At 48.9% G+C, this 14945-nt stretch overlaps 7 protein-coding genes across 7 annotated transcripts; 6 read left to right on the top strand and 1 right to left on the bottom strand.

Moving 5' to 3' along the window:
* The first annotated feature begins 1230 nt into the window (after window positions 1–1230).
* P174DRAFT_405639 (uncharacterized protein) lies at window positions 1231–2291 on the top strand. Its single transcript, XM_024824079.1, has 3 exons — window positions 1231–1605; window positions 1654–1941; window positions 1998–2291. Exons 1-3 carry the CDS (start codon window positions 1499–1501, stop codon window positions 2089–2091), a joined length of 489 nt encoding a protein of 162 aa, XP_024682178.1. The 5' UTR covers window positions 1231–1498; the 3' UTR covers window positions 2092–2291.
* Window positions 2292–4242: 1951 nt separating this feature from the next.
* P174DRAFT_440855 (putative CP2 transcription factor) lies at window positions 4243–7254 on the bottom strand. Its single transcript, XM_024827158.1, has 4 exons — window positions 6766–7254; window positions 6021–6704; window positions 4806–5947; window positions 4243–4753 (listed from the first exon to the last, which is right to left on the bottom strand). The coding sequence occupies exons 1-4, from the start codon at window positions 6777–6779 to the stop codon at window positions 4431–4433; spliced, it is 2163 nt and encodes a 720-aa protein (XP_024682177.1). The 5' UTR covers window positions 6780–7254; the 3' UTR covers window positions 4243–4430.
* Window positions 7255–8168: 914 nt separating this feature from the next.
* P174DRAFT_156545 (uncharacterized protein) lies at window positions 8169–8806 on the top strand. Its single transcript, XM_024821185.1, has one exon. It carries the CDS (start codon window positions 8368–8370, stop codon window positions 8773–8775), a length of 408 nt encoding a protein of 135 aa, XP_024682176.1. The 5' UTR covers window positions 8169–8367; the 3' UTR covers window positions 8776–8806.
* Window positions 8807–9931: 1125 nt separating this feature from the next.
* On the top strand, window positions 9932–10789 carry atfC (bZIP transcription factor atfC; the record flags this gene model as incomplete). The annotated part of the gene is made up of 1 exon (XM_024829798.1): window positions 9932–10789. One exon carries the CDS (start codon window positions 9932–9934, stop codon window positions 10787–10789), a length of 858 nt encoding a protein of 285 aa, XP_024682175.1.
* Window positions 10790–11440: 651 nt separating this feature from the next.
* Window positions 11441–12147, top strand: P174DRAFT_388329 (uncharacterized protein; the record flags this gene model as incomplete). Its single annotated transcript, XM_024823402.1, has 2 exons — window positions 11441–11915; window positions 11980–12147. The coding sequence occupies 2 exons, from the start codon at window positions 11441–11443 to the stop codon at window positions 12105–12107; spliced, it is 603 nt and encodes a 200-aa protein (XP_024682174.1). The 3' UTR covers window positions 12108–12147.
* Window positions 12148–12593: 446 nt separating this feature from the next.
* Window positions 12594–13241, top strand: P174DRAFT_450562 (heat shock 9/12 family protein; the record flags this gene model as incomplete). Its single annotated transcript, XM_024828948.1, has 3 exons — window positions 12594–12891; window positions 12942–13134; window positions 13193–13241. The coding sequence occupies exons 1-3, from the start codon at window positions 12858–12860 to the stop codon at window positions 13239–13241; spliced, it is 276 nt and encodes a 91-aa protein (XP_024682173.1). The 5' UTR covers window positions 12594–12857.
* A 679-nt stretch (window positions 13242–13920) lies between these two features.
* On the top strand, window positions 13921–14922 carry P174DRAFT_405623 (SDR family NAD(P)-dependent oxidoreductase; the record flags this gene model as incomplete). The annotated part of the gene is made up of 2 exons (XM_024824078.1): window positions 13921–14048; window positions 14096–14922. The coding sequence occupies exons 1-2, from the start codon at window positions 13982–13984 to the stop codon at window positions 14920–14922; spliced, it is 894 nt and encodes a 297-aa protein (XP_024682172.1). The 5' UTR covers window positions 13921–13981.
* Between the last annotated feature and the right edge of the window lie 23 nt (window positions 14923–14945).

Below are 14945 nucleotides of genomic sequence, written 5' to 3'. Positions count from 1 at the left end.
AAAGGGTTTGCATACAAGGAGAACAGTCCAAATATCATTTCCCTGGCTCAAAATGGAAAAGAGCAATTGACTCTCGACCCCGGGCAGTCAGAAGAGGTCAGTCATAGGGGCCTCAGAGCCCTCAGTGCGGCGCTCAAATTGTCCAACCATTGCGAACTTTATCTCTGTATCAAATGCAAACTGATGACGGTGTCTTGCGAAGCCACTTGTCTTATTGTCAGCTCCCGAAGTCATTACTCTCTGATCCATCCTGTTGGGCCTCCGTCTGCCATTCAAACCAGTCTCAGTCTGCACATGTACCATGATGGATCAGTATGATTCCAAGCAAGAATGTGTACAACGGGACTAACTCATTTGTTTATGAACATACCTCATCCATGAAACGTACCAACCACCAGACTCAGGTATTAACTAAAAGCCATCCATGCGGGTCCAACAAAGCAACGGAGCGACATGTTGTTTCTCTTTCAAGTAGATACCGCAGCAGAGAGTGACTTAAATGTTCGACGAAATGGTTGACAGTTGATCGTAATCGTCCCCCATCGATTTGACGACAACGAGGGCAGACCTTGTGTATCAAGCAAGTGCATTTGCAACCGACGCTGCAGTGTCAGACTCCTGGCCAGAAAGCCCCAGAATCAGGAGAAACCGAGGGCGCAGAGGGGACATTTGAGTCATGCCTATAAATAAGAGTCAGTCTCGGTATTATACGATAGTCTTCGAAGGGTAGATGTATCGACTTACCACCTCCTGGTGACCAGAGATCGAAGACGAACAATTGCTGCGATAACAAGCAGTATCAGGAGCAGGATAGCCAACAGAGTCTGATCCATGCTGTCTATTGGATAAATGAGAGGGGCTTTGTAGTCCAAGTTTTATGCAGTATGTTGCTTTGATGACACCCTTTCCGTCTAGCTGTAAGATACTGTAGCTGATGAAAAAGTACGAGGAAAAGAAGAGGCATGGGAAGATTATATACATTTCTTAAATAGGAAAAGTGAATGTCTAGATTCAACGGAGATTCCCATATAGTGAATGGGATCTACCTGTTTATGGGAAGTTCCGATAGCGACACGGCTTTAGCCGTTATATAGGGTTATTATCCTTCACTATACTAAGACATTAAGGTGAACGGGGAAGATGATCTAATGTCTGACGCTCAGGGTAATGAAGGATGATTCCAATCCAGCTATTATAATATACATGATGCACTAATGTTCCTGAAAAATTGTGCTATTAAGCATTTTTTTATCAAGTCGTTACCAAGATACTCCAGAATATCTAACCTTACAAACACATTTCCGAGTTTGTCATAAAATGATGGCTGAATAGCGGATCTCATGTTGATGCGGCCAACTTGTGTCGCCATTATGACATAACCCAGACACCTCATCGAGGAATCACGGATTGCTCTATAACAACTCATCCCACAATGTACTCCACCATTCAAACTTGTCTTCCCGAATAGAATAAAACATCAGCTAATTATTTACTTACCATGTCGTCGCGTCGAACCACCGATCCTCACCGACCAGTCCGCCCTCCGATCCCCATGGGAACATGGGTCCTTTATGGCTGCGGCGCAGGACTGCTCGGTGTAGCCGCGTATGTCCTCTCCCCCAAATCGTGCAAACTAATCTAACTGAGAAAAAGAATGACCGTCGGAGAAAAGATTGAACAATTCTTTACTGGCCGGCCCAACTCCTATGTCCCCGGCCACACGCTGGAGCGACTACTGGCTTTGCCTCCCCGGCCGGACAACGAACGCTGGGGATTGAACATGGCCATGCATTACGGGCAGGGTGCAGTTGCGGCCGTCATTCGAGCATTCATGAGCATCAACGGTATTCGAGGACCGTTTGCCGACTTTATGTTCGTCGGCGTCCGGTTGACGATTGATCAGACGCTGGAGAATTGGACGGGAGTCGGCGCTCCTCCATGGTCCGTATCTATGGATACCTGCATTCGAACTTGTACGATTACTGACGAACGTGTAGGACGTGGCCAGTCAATGAGCAAGTTATCGATGTGCTGCACAAGGCAGTTTATGCTTTTGTGACTGGGTACTTGACAGACCGATGGCTGCAATGAGATATTTATCTGAGTCGAATTGCGTGTACTTGTACTGCTCAAGGGGCCAACACTATATGAGTTTATTATCTCTGAATGAATCCGTTGACGCGAAGGCCTGGATATGTACTAATAAGACTCATGGACCCATCTGTACTTACACTATGAGTGAGTCTATGACCTTCGATTGGTCAGCCTTATGTCAACAGTGTTGAAGCACGTGACTTGTGATAGGAATGTGCATCCCCTGAATCGTCAATCGACATCGTCTTCTTTCCTGACATTCGTCGTAAAGCCTAAAACCAGACAGCTTCTCCGGAGAAGGATCACATACTCAGATGCCAAGGCCGAAGAATCGATTATTCTTCATCAACTTGGATACCGCTCCGAGCAAGCTAGATTTACTCACCTTCATGACAAACGTGAATGGATGAAAGCTGTGGTTACTCAAGATCTTGGCCTGAGATAATCTGCTGAATGTCATGTGGCAGACACAGAAAATTGGCTTCATGGCAGCTTTAATGTCTGTATTTCCGTCATGATAGACAGTTGGGAGTCTGGGACAAGCGTGTTCTTATGCGGTTTCCGTTACCGTATCGCGTCGGCGAGAGTTTCAGACCAGGCAATTGCGATGAGAAAATCCGTTGTGAAGCAGGATCCTATGCATGGCTCCAGGGGAACTATCCCGATGTGCCCATTCCGAAATTATATGGTTTTGGTTTGTCCACTGGTGAGACGGTATGGATTGTAGCTAATTGTGATGTTTGTCGCTTATAGGTTTAACTTTCAGTTTACTCGACTTGAATTCCTGCCATTCTTCCCTCGCTGTTTCCAACTCCTGCGTCAATCCTTCCTATCCTGGTTGAAGAAATCAGATTTTTTCGAACTATGCGCGCCATCGAAGCAAAGATCCTACAGTTGACAATGGCTACCTGTTGATCGAGTTTATCGAAGAGACTCGCGGATCTATGCTTTCGAATACATGGATGGAAGGGCGATACGACCCAGACTACGGGCAAACTTCTTCCATAACCTCTCTCGGCTTTTCTCAAGTACTACCCGGATTCCCTTGGCCCAGATTGGTTCATTCATCATTGACAATAACCGGTTTTTTGCGTCTTACAAATCGGCCACTCTCAATGGAGATCCAGCAGTCGGAGAATGAGGGAATCCCAACTGAGATACCTCGCAATTACACATACCCCACTGTTGCCTCCTATATGGTTGTCCCAGAACTTCCCTGCTCCCCGCCTTCTTGGGAATGTTCCTAATGGCTGACCCAAGATCCCATCGTCTGCCGAGCGAGTCAGGAACGCTTTTGTTTCGGCAAGCTGGCAGCGGGAGTAGATGCTAGGTAAGCACGCGGCAGATTCCCTGGGTGGTGAGTTAAGCACCATGACCAGCTGATCCTTTGCGACTCGGCATATATATTTTGGCTACATGGACCGCCTAGGATATTCTGTTGCACCACCACTGAAGAAGCGTATAGTCTGGAGCTGAGCGGGACTTGCATCGACACCTTTGCTACTTCCGGGATCGCGAGTATTCCTCGATGAATCTGCTGCCGCCACATTACTCTACGACTGATCCGACCTGACATGTCTCATGTACACTTCTCGCCGGATACTCTTTGTTGAGGAAACGCAGACCGATCACACTCCTCTCCTCAGCTGAATAGGTGATAATCGTTCAACTGATGCAACCTCGGGCTACTCGTCCGAAATCCGGATTCATTATTAAAACCAACGAATTGTCTCGACTCTTCTGAGGAATCCAGCACATGAGCATGAGATTGGGTGCCTTTACGGTAGACAAGCTTTTCTTTATTCTGATCAGCGGGGCTCTGCTAGTAAAAGTAAAATTTCATTCCTGATGCGGTTGAACCATCCATATCATTCATCCTCTAGACTCACAGGCCTGGTCTGTGCACTCTCAAACATGCTGATCACGTGGATAAAAGCATCGCTGGCTAGATTTCAATTTGTCAATAATGATAGTACGGCAGGAGCTGGAGCTGGCGAGATTTGTTTGTTTTGTCCAATACTCCCAGGCTCTATTTTGTTCCTTGCAATGAAGTTCATGTATGGTTGGAACTTTCTTCACAGCCTAGGAGGCATATAAATTTCTTTCTGACAGTCATCGTATGATATTAAACTGTATATGCTAGATTTCCTTTTCGTGTCGTCGCTTCATAACCCATCCAGTAGGCGTAGTCTAGATGTTCATGCAGGTCTAAACATACATCATCACCAGTCATGCAAATCCGGTCCGCGGCAAGTCATATAATAAACAGTCCCTGAGTGTGCACAAAAACCAGAACCTAATGCTCAAAATCCGTCGAGTATGCAGAACAGAACGCGTCAAAAAAGTAGCTGAACCTCGTACCCGGCGTTATGCTCCTCTCCCTCGCCCTCTCCATTGCTGCTCAACGGAGCAGGAACCTCAGTAAATTCGGCAATCATGTCCTGTCCTTCGGGGATTGCTCCCACGACGTCATCGTCGACTGCGACGCGTAGACTGTTCGGGTTGATGTGCAGGAGACTGAGGATACGGTCGGGTTGGACGTTGTATTTTTTGGACAGTTGGTCTATGAAGTCGGACGCGGTTCGCTCAGTGAGGTATACGGCACGGTAGTAGGGTTCCTGCTGCTGTTTGTCCTGGAATCGAACGTAGAAACATGCCACTGCCTGAGGTCAGATTGGTATACCATATCAAATAGTGCTGGGCAAACTTACCATGCCGAGGGCTGGATGACCGATCGCCGGTATCCGACTCGGGCGAAGATCGACCATTTATATCGCTGAGGGCCGGATCAGGGGATTCCATCTTCGGCTCAACAGTGCTTGCTTCTCGGCCGAAAGGACGACGTGGAAGCTGGACCAGGTCGCCGTGGAAGTTGACCCCTGCATCAGTCTCGGACGCGCTGTCACGTCCAAGAGACACAGGTGTGGACGAGTCCCGAGGTAGCGAAACTGGTGATTGATCCGGATCATCCAGCACGTCGCCCTGCAGTGAGAGCAGGCTAACTGGCTGGGAGGATGAGAAGAGGTTGCGCAGCTCGAACAAGGCCCGGTGCAGGTCGTCTATGTCCGTGAGACTGTTGGAACGGCTGGGAGAGAGGCTCATCGATACGGTATGGTTCTTGGTCAGCCCGTGGCCCACGCCTTTTCGCCGTTTCCGCTTTCCCAGACCATTAGTGCCGTCGATATCTCCCTGCGCGATTTGCCGCTCGACCTTGTGAATCGCTTTCTGCACATGCGCCACATCGTTGGATAGCTTTCTTTCCGCTCCGTGGTCGCGAAACACCTTGACCTTGCAGTAGCAAATCTCGGCTTCGCCAGCTCCCGGCGCAGGAGTGCCATCCTCGAGGCCGATCATCTCCGTTTTGACGCATAATCGCGTCGGAACGCCTTTGACACCCTTGGATAGACTGAAATCCGTCGACAAAAAGTTCAAGCGGACGTTGACCACGCACTCGGAAGGACCGGCTTCCGGAGTGCTCGTCCAGGTTACACAGAACCCGTCAAACGACGCGCTGTCCACCTTTTTGATACGCGGCGCATTCTTCTTCGATCCCATGCGCAGGTCCACAAACTCCAACGCTCGCATCTTCCCCCCTCGTTGCTGCGCCTCGACCGCCCCTCGCGCTTCCTTCCAGAGTCGCCAGCACCGGGCTGGGTTCGATCGGTGTGCCGGTTCCTCAAAGGTGATTCTCACACTCGTGCGATATTTGACGGGTTGTGTGCCGTGCGCCGGAGGTGTAGAGTCGACAATGGATACCGAGTATGACTGGGACTTGTTGAGATAGGTGACTGGTGGTTCATGCGCATGATCCGCGATAGCGGTGGGAGCGTGGAGGGTGACACGATAGCGGAATCTACATTGTTATAATAGGGCCGAGTCAGCAAGCAGTGGGCCGATTGTAGTCGTCGAATTGGCAGTGGACTTACGGAATCTCTGGCTTCGACGGGAAGTCGGCGCGGTCGACCGCGTCCGACGCCACCGGGAGGAGAGGCTGCGCGACATGTCCCAACATTTCTGTAAATGAATCTCGATGGCTTGCCGTATCCAATGGATCGTAGTCTGAGTTTGCCCCGAACGAGACGTTGCTCGGCAGTATGTGGTTTGATGCAAACGGGTCCATGTTCTGAAACAAATGATGCTGGTATTGCGTCTGTAAAACTGCCACGCCTCGGGTCGCCGTCGGCGCGTGTCCGTGTAGTTGTTGTGGTGGTGGTGGTGGTGGTTGTTGTTGTTGTTGTTGATCCTGAAGGTCTGACTGTACGCTGACCATCTGATCCCATATCCAAGGCGTGCTGGCCAGATTCCATTCTACAGTTGGGGTGTGAAGGTCCCCTGCAGGGCTATGGACTACGGCGCACATCTGATTAACAGTGGGAGTAAGAAGGCCGGCTTGCAGAGCCGAAGGAGTGACAAAGTCGACTACACTCGGATTCGCCTGGTGATGGTTGAACTGGGGCTGGAATGGTTGTGATGGAAGTATGGGGTGATTTGCGACCTTCGCATCGTTGTGCTCGACTGATGCCTGTTGTGTGAGAAAGGGGTCTGCGATAACATGGGAAAACTTCTGTCGAAACTCCCCGATCAGCTCTGCTCCGGGCTTCTGCTTCGTCCTGCTGGTGGTTAGACTCGGGATGATCTGAAACCCCGTTCCTATCCCTGAGAAAAACAAACCTTTTGTCAAACATTTTCCTCGCTTCGAGGTACACGTGTTCCGATGTCGAAGCGCCTCACAAGTCACAAACAACACGACAGACACAAGGATTATAAAAGAGCAGTGGCAATTCTTTTTATTAACTGTCAGAATTTAGCCCACCCGGCAGATATCAAGTCTGGAGATGAAATGAGTGACGTCCTCCGAGCGAACAACGAGCGAAAGGCGAAAGCATCCCCCTCGAGTGATGAAACAACGCGGAGAAAGGAGGGAACACAGCTGGGATATAGATGGCTGGAACGGGGAAATTTGGATGGCACAGGCCTTTTATCTGATCCCTGGGTCCCATTCAAGCCAGGTCAGGGTCACAGACAATCAGGCAAACACCAGGACCACTGGACATGCTGGGTCTCAAAAAGAAGGTACGGCAGTAGAGCTACTACCACCTTACTACTATAAGAGGCGGACAGTAACTGGGGATCAGCGGTGGGAGGCGAAAAGAACAAAGGGACACAGACTTGGTTGGGTAATATTTAATATTTATTATTTATTATTAGCATACAGGTATTTTAACATGAAATCATAATCATAATTTATGATTCATCTATTCCCGCTTTACCATAATAATAATAATCTGCAGAAGAGTAGAGGTATCGATACTACTAGTACTGCCGATTCATCTAGAAGCCGTGCCGAGAGCGACGTGTGAGTGGAAGAAGCGTGGATAACCAGTGGGGCCTTTTCTCTAGCCTCGTGGACAGCAGCAGCAAAAAAGGTCGCTTGATTGGAACGGAAGTTCCAGCCGAGAGAGGAAGTGCAAGAACTGGGGCCAGGATGGTTTTAAAAAGAAAGAAAAAAGGAAAGAAAAAGAATAATAGTCTGTTCCTTGATCCCACTTAGATTATGCAAGGGGTCTTTGCCTTTTCGGAGAAGGCGATGCCTTTCACTGTCGCCGCTTCGGGGTAGACAGACAGATATGTATTAGTATTGGAGAAGAAGTCTAGACGTTGCTTGCGTTTGCCACAGGTTCCCTTGATATATTTATCTATGGAGAATTTCCTCTATTGGGAGTACTGTCCGATGTTGACATTCCTCCCCGAGGGTCTAGATAATTTTTTGATTTATCGCATGAGATCTCTGGATCTTTATCATTTCCGATTCCCATGTTGCTGCACCTTCTTAACATTCAAACGGGCTCGCTTCTGGCAAATTTACTACCACTAGCGTTTTATTTTCACCCGACAATGTGGCTTGATCTGTCCCTGGATTTGTAGTTTATCCTTGGCAGAAATAATACAGTCCGCGCATGGCCAAGGTCAACTCAAATGTCCTAGCTGTCCGCAGGATTCTGTAGAGGAATTTTGCTATAATGGGCCAGGTACAGTCGATTGACCTGCTTCATGGTACTACCCTTGCCTCTTGCAGCAATGAGAAATGTATCCACGTGAGTTGTCCTTCATGTGTATGACATGAAAACACTAAACTTCGGCACAAACCCCTAGAGTAGCCACATCCAACCGACTGTAGTATTCTCCCAGTCAATTGTGTGCTGTGGATTCGTACTTTTCATGTACAGGGACAACAGACTCAACAGTACAATGTAGATCCCACCCCAGTGTCCGATGACGTCAAGATATGTCTTGGAGAACGGGAAGGTTTCGTTGTGTGGCACGAGCAGCCGTGGTTCACTGGTTATGAGCAGCTTAGACCCGAAAGATTGCCGAAAGAAAAGGAGATCCGATCTATCCAGGATGCTGTCTATCTGCGCCACCTCCGCGTTATCATCTGCATTTTCATCTTCAGAGTTGATAGTGTGCGTGGGAGTATCCAATATGGCTCTCTCTGTCTTTCTCTACTTCTACCAGAGGTACTTGCACCCAGAATATGAGCATGATCACCCGGGACTACAGTTTGGATCCGAATCAGGATCTACAGGCAGATACTCGGCTATTTCCACACACTTTAAGCTTCTCTCGTCGTTGAGCGGATGGATCATGTTCTCCTCTCCATGCAGCTACGCACTGCTGTGACGTCAACCAGCGCCCCTATCCGGAGACCTACCGAGGGGTAATGGAACTCTGAAATCCAGTCTCATGTTAAAAATGGTTGAATCAGACATTGCTGGAGCCCGAGTGGCCGAAAGAAGATCCAGCGAATCAGACGCGGCGGATTTCTCTTCAGTTTCCTTGCAGCGGTATTCTTTATCTCTTCCTCGAGGATGAACCGACGAACTCGTGTGGCTTGAGCAGAACTGCAGATCTTCTCTTCAGAGAGACGCAGCATTGTCTCCTGTTTATAATTTGTGGCATATTCACGTTGCCCTTTACTTATGAGGCTCCTCACCAGAAAATCATGAGGTACCTTAAGGTTTTTCATCATGAGACTGCCGCAACAAATCCATGAAAAACGGGCTGTCATTTACGTTAGTCGTTAACTCTCAATAAGGAACCCACACACACCCCCAAAAAGCGGCTGCTGATTGGCGAGCCAAGAAACCTGGCCCCGCTGATCAGACACTAGTGCAATGCCGGACCTTACATCCGACCAATCGTTGCTACCGTTGCGTCAACACTCCATCAATGTAACGACATTATGCGGAACAGCAGCTGTCAGTGTGTCTTTTGAATCATGATCATTACCCATACTCTGTACAAGAGGTGATTTTAAATAATATTCCTTGGGTAAGACGGTTTGTCTGCGCAGTAGTTGCTGGGTATTACTGACTGGGGTTAAAGCTCTCCTCCTTGGTTCTGAGCTTGATCACTCTTTAGACTTCCTTGATCTCCGTTCTCAGGGTTCAGTTACATCAAGATTCATCTATTGTCTGGGGCGGGAGGAGGCGTCTGGTCCAGAACAGCGTAGCAGGAAACATTCTCCAGCACCTGAACGAGTCCTCTGGCTTTTCCAGCAGGTTTCCTTGGGATGTCTTGGTCTTTAAAAGAGAGTGACCAACCGGTTCGATAATTGAGACTTCAAAACATCTTGTACAGCTACACTACGGCTACGGCTTCAGTACCATTACAGGCTTATATATCTATTGGCCTATGGGCTTCTGCCTCACACCCTAGCTGTGACCGCATCTCACCGTCTAAACCTTCATCTCCGTCAGACCATTTGTCCATAGCTCAATCGCTCAATCGCTCAGCTGCGCAAGTGTACAGCTCCAGTATATCTATCACCTGCACCATGACGACCACCACACTTCTTACCGAGCAGACGGCCAATAGTAATCTTCTGGACTGGGCCAGCCTCAGTCCAACTGCTCTTGCCCTGCCGCCAGGTGATTCCACCACTTATGAACCTGTCCTTCTGAGCGATGAGGATCTTCACGTCCTCGATCCCGCTTTTCTTTCCAAGCGCACAGACACCAGCACCGATAATAATAAACCCCCGTACACCCAGCGCCCGGAGCTAAAGCCAGCTTCCACCAATCACGGCGCTCCAAATATCCACTCTGCTCGACCCTCGCGCTCATCCATCACCAGCCTTTCTTCTATAACTTCTACTTCTACGTCCGCTACCACAGAATCAGACATCACCTCTCCCAAAAAGTCTTCAAAATCCAGCAAACGCAACTCAAAATCAAAGGTATATGACAAGAACGACCCCCGTCGCGAGAGATATCTCGAGCGCAACCGGCGCGCAGCCAGCAAATGCCGCCGCCAGAAGAAAGAGCGCAACCAGCAGCTGGAGAACCTGTATCGCAAACAGTCTGCAGAGCAAGAACGGCTCCTCTCGGAGCGCGACCGGATGCGCTCGGAACTGCTCTCTTTGAAGGATGAACTGCTGAAGCATGCACAATGCGAAGACCCGCCGCTCAAGTTCTACATTGCTCAGATGGTCGAGGAGGCCGGGGCGGCTGTTGCGCCAGGTAGACCGATCAGTACCTACTCTCCTGGGTACTCTGAGCAGCAGGCGCAGCCTCTTATGTTCAACGATGATGATGTCTTGCAACAGCAGTCCCCGACGATGAAGATGTCCATGGTTGCAGATGCACCGTGGACCACATCGGGTGGTGACTTTGTGGATTTTGTTCAATTGTGATCAATTTACATTACCCCTCGTAGTAAGTTATGTTTCATGAAGTTTGGATCCTGGCGTGCATTGGATATGTATTATTTTGGAGTTAAAACTGTCAAGCCAGTGGTGGCTGCTATACTGTCTATAAACAGAAATCTATGGCGCTGCATAGCAAAGCTGCTATCAGTCTACTACCCAGTCAGCAGAGCACATATCAGCTGTATCTTCTTTTGTCACTGCTGAGTCAATTGACCAATCATGAGCTTCATCAGAACAGGTCGTGTGATGCTAACGTCATCGAAAGGATTGAATGCCTGAGGCCTGAAATTCCCTTTTTGAGCCGAGGTGTGGCGAGGGTCTGAGGAATTATCTTCCTGCAGCCATGGATTGGATATGTCTCCATTCCATTGAATGGCTCCAAACCGGCCGAAACTGCAAGGACTGTGGCTGATCGGATCGGCCGATGCCGCAAATCCACCTCGGAAATGTTTGACAGGAATTGAGTATATATAACAATGCCATTCAGATGTGAAGAACACTCGAACCACTGCCAGCCAACCCAGGTGGTTGAAGAGTGACTGACCCTTTGCCTCTTTCACATCACGGCAAACCGGGGCTATAGGGCCTGTTCTCTTGTCATTCGTTTACATTTCTGTCTGTTTGCTCGCGGCCCCCATGACAAGTTCCTTAGCATCTACCTTGACATCGCAAGGACGACCACAAAATCAAGATGCGAGGATACTGCACCTAGACGACCGGTCACAATGGCTCGCGTGGAAAACCGCCGAGATGCTTTTCACCCTCCTCCTCAACAAGCAACTGCGCCGGCGCTGGCTGCTAGAGCATAAGCATTCGCAATCCATCCCTGTCCCACAGAGACTGCGCCCGATTGCGCTTCTCGAACCAATCCCCACGCCGGCGAGCTGGTCCAAATCAAACGGGACGAGTGCTGCCGAAACGGAAGCCCTCAAATACCGCGTGCGGCTCCTGCGCGCCCGTGCAGAAAAGGGCAAGGAGCTAGTCGCCGAGATGGAGCGGAGGATCCAGCGGGGCGATCTGCCCGATCCGACGAGCTTCTGCCATTCGTGCGTCGCAGTCGATGATCGGGAGGTGTTTCTCACCAAGTGTGGGCATCGTGTCTGTCTGACCTGTGTGCGGTACAGTACCAATGACCAGGGGCAGTACGAGTGTCCGATTTGTTTTGCGCCGACCAGTTTTGTATCTCGAAGGCGGACGCTTGGGCCACGGCGACGGTGATATCCCTGTGTGCCAGAGCCTGCAGACTACTTCACTACTATTTCGCTCTTTCAGAGTGGTCGTTATCAGTCGTTTATCAGAATGACCATGTAAACTCCTCAAATACAAAAATAGATCCAATTGATAAATCTACACCTACACCTGTAAGCTCCATGACTGACATTCTGCTACGACTCTGCCGGAGTCAATAGTTACTCCGTAAATAATTAGTCAGGATCTATCTACTTATTCTGGGATGATGGTATCCGACTCCGGAGGACAACTTCGGATACCCAGAAGTGATGACATCATTGAATACATAATAGTACAGAACCGACCCATATGAGGCAAATAGCGTCCATAGACCTATTAGGAGTTCGAAGTGTTGAATACGTTTGTTTTTTTGCAATGAGCAGGTACTCCTTCAAGGTACGATCGAGGATAGAATGCAGATCGAATGACACTATCAGCATGTCATATTAACTGGGGCCCTGCAGGGAAGGAAGGTTAAAGTTATCGATGATCTACAGCACTTGCCGAGGATCATGGTGACGTCGAAAATCAATCACATCGACTATCACATCCCCCACATCAAGTGGCAAGGGACAGCCCAACAATGTACTTCCCCAGAAAATAGTGATTCATGAAGTGAACTCGGGTGTGTGCTCTATCCCCGATCTGGCCTTGTCACAAGCCATGACGTCTCACTCTCTACCTGGTTGATGGTCGATCGCGTCCTGAAGGACATATAAGAAGCGTACTTTTCAGTCGTCGTCTCCTCATCGCAGAACAGATCATCAAATCAAGAAGCATTTCACAGAATTTAATTCAAACACAACCACAAACAACACTCAACATGTCTGACACCGGCCGCAAAGATTTCTCTACCAGTATGTTTCGCCAACCCATACAACACAGATCAATCCTAACTCCACCACAGAGGCTCAGGAGAAGGTCACTCCTGACTCCCAAAAGTCCACTATGGACAAGATGAAGGAAACCTTCACCGACGCTACCGACCGTCTCACTGGCAGCGCGCAGGGCGACAACCAGAAGTCGTACTCGCAGAAGGCCTACGATTCCGCGCGTGGCGAGACAGACAACCAGACCCATGGTAGTAGCACCGAGACAATGTATGTTCCCCGCATCTGAGGAAATCAAAACTGATCAGCTGCTAACGTGTCGCAATAGGGTCAGAAGGCAAAGAATGCTATGGGACTCGGTGATCATTAAGTTATGAGAATGAGATATGATCTACTGTATATTAGATAACCAGGATTATGACTGTTAGTTTAGTTTGATGAAATATGAATTGGACACATGATCTATACTATTTATAGACAGTAGAGCGTTAATCTCGATCCATGTCAGGAGCATCGTCTCGCTGACAGTTACTCTTCGATTGCTGTGCCAATTGGATAGTGTCAGAATGTACCTAGATAATGCTCAATACAGAATTGCATATTAATATGCTGGATTTCTATTGTTTAATTATAGTCGTCAGTCAGTTCAATTTCCAATGCTCCGTTGTCGAGCATCCGACTAAGGTACTAGCTTGCCATGTAGTATTAACTAGTTCTTCATAGACGGATCTGATATACCACCGTGCGATCAATGTTAGCGCTGTAACCCATAAAAGCAGAACGATCCTCATGGTTGTATGTTTACTGAATATGTTGTAGAAATATGCAACATGAGGTTCATATTCCACCATCTGATAACTACGTCATGCTGATGAAGTGTTAACGGTTTCAACTTCTCCACACATTTGCATCTAGACTCGCCACTGAGCCAGGTTTTTGGCTTCACTTGCATCGAATTACGCCAACATGATGATAGAATGTATGGCCTGTTTCAGTCTTGCACTTATATAGAGCCCACGGCAGTGCCCAGCCGGATCAACAAAGATCGACCGAACTCACCTCACTTCCACGAATTAAGACGCATCACAAAGAAGAAAAGTATAAACAAGCAATCACCATGTCGGACGCTCAGCAACAGAACCAGCGTTTCAAGCTCGAAAGCCTCTTCAGCGTCAAGGGCCGAGGTATGTTGTTCCTGGCCGTCCAGATGATATGAGACTGACCAGCGCAGTTGCCCTCGTCACTGGAGGTGGTTCGGGAATCGGCCTCATGATCACACAGGCACTGGCTGTAAACGGTGCCAAGGTATACATCACTGGTCGGACAGGAGAAAAGCTCGACCGTGTTGCAGAATTGTACTCGCACAACATTCCCGGACAGATCATTCCCATCACCGCCGATATCACCAGCAAGCAATCCATCCAGAAGCTTGTCGACGAAATCTCCTCCAAGGAAAAAGCACTGCACATCCTCGTCAACAACGCCGGCATCTCTGGTAAGACACAGGACACCGACAGCCAGAGCGCCGAGGAACTGCATCAGAAGCTCTTCAAGGACGAGTCCAATTCCATTGAAGAGTGGGATGAGATCTTCCGCACCAATGTAACTCAACTTTACTTCACCACCACTGCTTTCCTACCCCTTTTGAACAAGGGAACCGACATCGAGCACGGCTGGTCCAGTACCGTCGTCAACATCAGCTCCATTTCCGGCATTGTCAAGACAGCCCAGCACCACTTCCACTACAACGCTAGCAAAGGCGCTGCCATCCATGTGTCAAGAATGCTGGCGCATGAGATCGCCTCTTCCAACTTGAAGATCCGTGTCAACAACATCGCGCCCGGCGTGTTCCCCTCGGAAATGACCGCCAACGAAAGCGACGAGAAGCAGAAGAGTTTCCTGCCCAAGGAGAAGTACGAGGGTAAGGTCCCTGCTGGAAGACCGGGCAAGGATGAAGACATGGGCAGCGCTATTCTGTTTGCCGTCTGCAACCAGTACTTGAATGGGCAGACTATCGTGGTTGATGGTGGCTACGTTCTCGCTGCTGGAACTGTTTAAATTCCTGCGATTGTATGATAATG

This window comes from Aspergillus novofumigatus (assembly GCF_002847465.1).
Source record: "Aspergillus novofumigatus IBT 16806 chromosome Unknown P174scaffold_4, whole genome shotgun sequence".
NCBI classification, from domain to species: domain Eukaryota; kingdom Fungi; phylum Ascomycota; class Eurotiomycetes; order Eurotiales; family Aspergillaceae; genus Aspergillus; species Aspergillus novofumigatus.
Note: the sequence above shows the minus strand (reverse complement) of the source record. Positions and strands in the feature narration are given on the sequence as shown.